Source organism: Bufo bufo, chromosome 2 (genome assembly GCF_905171765.1).
Source record: "Bufo bufo chromosome 2, aBufBuf1.1, whole genome shotgun sequence".
NCBI classification, from domain to species: domain Eukaryota; kingdom Metazoa; phylum Chordata; class Amphibia; order Anura; family Bufonidae; genus Bufo; species Bufo bufo.
Genome location: NC_053390.1, coordinates 837,503,597 through 837,509,667, shown reverse-complemented (window position 1 = coordinate 837,509,667; position 6,071 = coordinate 837,503,597). Strand labels below are relative to the sequence as shown.

General features: G+C 45.1%; 1 protein-coding gene across 1 annotated transcript; it reads right to left on the bottom strand.

Moving 5' to 3' along the window:
• Positions 1-3,473: 3,473 nt before the first annotated feature.
• LOC120990559 lies at positions 3,474-4,522 on the bottom strand. Its single transcript, XM_040419446.1, has one exon. The coding sequence runs from the start codon at positions 4,503-4,505 to the stop codon at positions 3,705-3,707; it is 801 nt and encodes a 266-aa protein (XP_040275380.1). The 5' UTR covers positions 4,506-4,522; the 3' UTR covers positions 3,474-3,704.
• Positions 4,523-6,071: the final 1,549 nt, after the last annotated feature.

Below are 6,071 nucleotides of genomic sequence, written 5' to 3'. Positions count from 1 at the left end.
CTGACCTCTCCCCTGGGTGAGCAGATTTTGGCGGCTCAATCTGGTGCTCCCTCTGGGAGACCCAACGGCAGATGTTTTGTGCCTGAGGAGTTGCGCACTCGGTTGTTGCGAACCTACCATAACTCCAAGACCGCGGGGCATCCTGGAAAGAATCAGCTGTCCTGGGCTGTTTCACGTCTGTTCTGGTGGCCTTCCCTACGTTCCGACATCGCCGCATATGTAGCGGCATGCTCCGTTTGTGCCCAGAGTAAGTCCCCTCGGCACCTTCCGTTGGGCCTTCTGCAACCCATAGCCACCGGGGAGCGCCCATGGTCACACCTGGGGATGGATTTCATTGTGGACCTCCCTGCATCCCGAGGCCATACGGTCATTCTCATGATTGTGGATCGGTTTTCCAAAATGTGCCACTGTGTTCCTCTCAAGAAGTTACCCTCTGCACAAGAGTTGGCCACGATTTTTGCCAGGGAGGTCTTCCGGTTGCACGGTTTGCCCAAGGAGATTGTGTCGGATCGGGGGAGTCAGTTTGTGTCCAGGTTCTGGCGCGCCTTTTGCTCCCAGTTGGGGATTCATCTCTCCTTCTCCTCGGCCTACCACCCTCAGTCCAATGGGGCCGCAGAACGATCCAATCAGGCCTTGGAGCAATTCCTTCGTTGCTATGTCTCCGATCACCAAGACAATTGGGTTGACCTCCTGCCTTGGGCTGAGTTTGCCAGGAACACGGCGGTGAACTCTTCCTCTGGGACGTCTCCCTTCATGGCCAATTATGGGTTCCAACCTGCCATGTTACCGGAGGTATTCTCTCCCCAGGATATTCCGGCTGTGGAGGATCACCTTTCCGTCCTACGTGCTTCTTGGGTACTGATCCAGAAGTCCCTTGAGGTCTCTGCGCAGCGCCAGAGACTCCAGGCTGATCGCAGACGAGCGCCTGCTCCTTCCTACCAGGTCGGAGACAGTGTATGGTTGTCCACCCGCAACCTCAACCTTCGAGTGCCCACTCCCAAGCTGGCGCCTCGCTTTGTTGGTCCCTTCCGAGTGCTTCGCAGGGTAAACCCGGTAGCCTATGCCCTTGCGCTTCCTCCTGGCATGCGGATCTCCAACGTGTTTCATGTCTCCCTGTTGAAGCCACTGGTGTGTAATCGTTTCACTTCCTCGGTTCCTCGGCCTCGTCCGGTCCAAGTGGGTAATCGTGAGGAGTATGAGGTGAGCAATATCCTGGACTCACGCCTGGTCCGCGGTCGGGTGCAGTTTTTGGTCCATTGGCGTGGTTATGGTCCAGAGGAGCGTTCCTGGGTTCCCTCCGCAGATGTCCATGCTCCTGCCTTGCTCCGAGCCTTCCACGCACGCTTCCCTCAGAAACCATTCTTTACTCCGCGGAGGAGGGGCCCTTGAGGGGGAGGTACTGTCATGGTCTTACCTTCTTGCTGTTCTCCTTCGTTTGACATGTGCTGGCGGCCATCTTGGTTTCTGGGTTTCTTGTAGCCTCCCACCCTGCGGCTCCTCCTTCCCACTGGGAGGAGCTGGATGCCCAGCTCATATATATAGGAGGTCTGTGGCTTCAGTTCCTTGCTTGGTCCTCCTGTGTTCACATGCTTCTAGACTGCTGCTGCTTCTGGTTCCTGATCCTGGTTTCGTCCGACTACCCTGCTGGTTCCTGATCCTGGTTTCGTCCGACTACCCTGCTGGTTCCTGATCCTGGCTTCGTCTGACTACCCTGCTGGTTCCTGATCCTGGCTTCGTCTGACTACCCTTCTGGTTCCTGTCCTCTGGCTTCGCAAAGACTCTGCTTCGGTTTCGCCATCCGTTTGGACTTTTGCTTTACAGCTTTATTTTCAATAAAGCCTTCTTATTTTCACTTATCCCTTGTTGTACGTCTGGTTCATGGTTCCGTGACAGACACCTAATCTTCTACAGCTTCTGCTCGGAACCTTGACGCACCATCCTCCTCCAGCTCAGCTTTGGGCACCTCTCAAGTTACCACTCGCCCGCCTGCTGCCACCACCAACACTACCACCACAGCGGATTCACTTGATCCCTCAGAGGAGTTATTTACACATCAGTTGGAAGAAATGAGTGATGCGCAACCATTATTTCCAGAGGATGTAGATAACAGGGATATGTCTCAGTCAGGCAGCATTACACACATGGACGTACGGTGTGATGATGATGATGATGTTGAACCCGCTGCTGCTTCCTTTGCTGAGTTGTCAGATACAAGTGAAGCGGTTGATGATGACGATGTGTCAGTGGATGTCACGGGGGTGCCCGCTCGAAGAGAAGAAGAACAGGGGGAAAGTTCAGATGGGGAGACAGAGAGGAGGAGGAGACAAGTTGGAAGCAGGGGGAGGTCGTCGCAAGGAGCTAGTGGCACAGTCAGACAGTATGTATCGGCACCCGGGGTCAGCCAGACAGCACGCCAATCAACGCATGCTGTTGCCACCACCAGAATGCCGTCATTGCAAAGCTCAGCAGTGTGGCATTTCCAGGGCCGATCCTAGGGTCACAGGCGCCTGGGTGCAGAAATATTTCTGGCGCCCCCACATGGGTGTGGTTATCTTACTAACTCCTCCCCTTTACAATGTTTCTATGGCAACAACTTCAGCCCCACCAATTTGCTTTGACAATAACTTAGTCAACGGCTTTGACATGTCAAAATAAATGTTTTATTTATTGACAAATCTGTGTCAAGTGCATGTAAATCAAATAGTGCAAATAGTACAAATAGTGTACTTGGACTATAAATATGAACTGAACAATATAACATTTTTGAACAGAAAATGAGGTAGCAGAAAATCTATAACAACAGATGCAAAATATGCAAGATAGATTGATTCTGTACTTTTTACATTTTCAATAAATACAATAACTAAAGTGCAAATAACAGATTCATGCATACAATCAAGTGCAAATATCAATTAAATAAAGTTAAATAAACTTAAAGTGGCTTGCTTCCCGGCCTCCTTCTTAGCAACCAGCTATATACAGTGTGTTTAAAGAGGAAAAAAACCACAAAATGCATAAAAACTGCATGCAAAAAGGAGGGTTTAAAAACACAAAAAGCACTGCAAAACATGCCTGAAAAACGCATCAAGGCAGCACAGCAGCCTAGATGTAAATCTAGTCTTAGAGTGCTCTGATTAACCCCAAATAAAGTTCAGCACTTCTAGTAGGTCTTTCCTAACATTTTCTTAGTCGCATCCTAGAACAAAATCCATGGTCCGCAGAGAGCTTTCAAAGCATCAGATGGATCTCATTGTTAGAAGGTATCAGTCAGGAGAAGGGTACAAAAGAATTTCCAAGGCATTAGATACACCATGGAACACAGTGAAGACAGTCATCATCAAGTGGAGAAAATATGTCACAACAGTGACATCACCAAGTACTGGACATCCCTCCAAAATTTATGAAAAGATGAGAAGAAACTGGTCAGGGAGGCTGCCAAGAGGCCTACAGCAACATTAAAGGAGCTGCAGGAATATATGGCAAGTGCTGGCTGTAAGGTGGTACATGTGACAACAATCTCCAGTATTCTTCAAATGCCTGGGCTATGGGGTAGAGTGGCACGCCTTTTCTTAAGAAAAACATCCAAGCCCAACTAAATATTGAAAACACACATCTGCAGTCTCCCAAAAAATGTTGGTACATTATCTTCTAGTTGTGAGACACTAGGAAAGGATGCATGCAGTGTGTACACATTGATTATTTAATCAAACAAAACGAACTCTTCGAGCCTTGGCAACAGCAAAATTTCTAATCACATCATCTATATCCAAGTCTTCGCAGAAGGATTTTTCAATGGATATAATGGATAAGTTGGTAAGTCTTGCCTGGGACATCGTGGAACGGAGATAATTTTTTATCAGCTTTAGTTTGGAAAATGAACGTTCCCCAGCAGCTACACTTACAGGAAGTGTCATCAATATTCTCAGTGAAACAGAAAGGTTTGGGAATGTGTTGGTCAAGTTATTCTCCACTAGATACTGCAAGATGTTGGTGACTGTCATCTCCTGGGTTAGAAAAGGTCGAATGGTGTCCAGTTCATCACAAAGATCTATTCCATTAATGTCAGAGTGGGATAACTGGCTGTCAGTTAATTTGTTTTGCAGATCCATGGAACACTTCAATATATCCTTTTTGTCCATCCCAAGTTTTGGGATTTCATATAAAAATGCAAATGTGTCACAGTGGCTCTGAAGTAATGTGAATCTCTCATTTATGGACTGGATGGATGTGTCCAAAACGGCAAAGAAAAAATTCACTTTAAAATATTGTGTAGGGTCTGCAAGAGACTCATCTTCATGTTCATAGTCAAAAATCTTCTTTTTCCGTCGAGGTCTAATTGTAAATGCATCAGGAAATTTTGCTTCACAATCAAGCTTTTCAGCTATTCCTTTGGCATCAGCTAGCGCATTCTCAAAGCCTTCATCAGACCTGTATTCCACCAAGTGCTTGATCAACTTCTCCAGTTCCTGTACACAGCCTGATAGGTTTGATGTTGTTTGCTGCATTATTTTGCTGATCACATTCACCTTTGATAATAATTCATACCAAATGACAATGGAACAGATGAATTTAAATGATTTTATTTTCGTTGCCAAGGATTGAGCTTGATGTTTAGTGTTAATGTCCCTGTTGTCATCATCTGAGATGTCATACAGTGCATCAAATACCTCAGGTAGGAAATATCGCAAGGGTTTAATTGCTGCAACTCTGCTTTCCCAACTGGTTTCGGAGAGTGGTTTTAAAGTTAGATTTGTAACGTGCTCCTTGAGTACTTGCCACCGTTGGGTGGATGAGGCAAAGAACACATAAAGTTCTTGAACGATGCCAAAGAAATCTATGGAATGAAATCTTTGCAGCGTCATTCACCACCAAGTTGAGAGTATGTGCACTGCATGGCACAAAAAAGGCTCTTGGATTGATATTGAGTATTCTTTGCTGCAAACCATTATGTTTTCCTTTCATGTTTGCGCCATTGTCATAGCCTTGGCCACGCATATTCTCAATTGCAATGTGATTGTTCTTTAGGTAGGCCAGTAAAAAGGATGTCAGTCCTTCAGATGTTGTATTGTTTACTGGACAAAAATCAAGGAAGTGTTCTCGAACTTCAATTTTTTTTGCACTTTGATCTAGAACAACAAATCGGACAACAATACTAATCTGCTCAGTGTGGCTCATATCAGGAGTACAATCCAGGATAATGGAGAAATATTTGGACTCATTTAGGCTTCGTATAATTTTTTCTCTTATTTTTGTGCCAACTATGGCAATTATCTCATTCTGAATCTTGTAACCGAGATAATGTGGCATTTGTGAATGCTGTGAAATGGAGCACTGAATTCTCTGAATATGTTCAGATATGATGGGATCAAATTTCCCTATCATTTCAACCAATTTCAGGAAGTTACCATTATTGTTTTGAAACAAACGGGCATCACAGCCACGAAGCGCCAGATTTTGTCCTGCTAAATATTGGATAATGTAGATTATTCGCTGTATGACAGAATACCAGCGTTTCTCTTCTTGTTTAATGATCTTTTGATTGATATGATCAATGGTTGTTCCCTTTTCCAGAGCTCTTGAAAGATCCATCCATTTCTTATAATTTGTGATATGGATTGTGGTTTTTTCATGTCGGCTTAAATGTCTTGTCAGATGCTGCCAATCATTAAAGCCTTGTTTTGAGGCCAAAGCCATATTGTCACTGTTGAATATCCGGCAAGCAAAACACTGGACCGAATTATTAGCTGTAGAATAGATCAACCAATTTCTTGGTATCTTCTCTCCATTATCCAGTACTCTTTGGTAGTAAGAGATAGAAAAGCTCCTGTTGGTATCATCTTTTGGAAAAGTAAAAGCCTTTTCTTGAACAGGACCAATTTTTATCAAAGTTATTCTGTGTTGGTCATCTATATTTTCGGGCCAGAAAGCAGGATCACTTGAGATTCCATGTGATGCTGTTGATGGCTCTTCAAGTTCCATTTCAGTTTCATCATCCATAAGTACAATAGACTCAGTGTCTGACTCAGAGGAAACATCAGATATATCTTCCTCTTCAATGTCAAAATGCATCT

What these genes read in the sequence shown, in the direction of transcription:
- LOC120990559 (XM_040419446.1), bottom strand. Translation starts at nt 4,505, where the DNA reads ATGCAGCAAACAACATCAAACCTATCAGGCTGTGTACAGGAACTGGAG.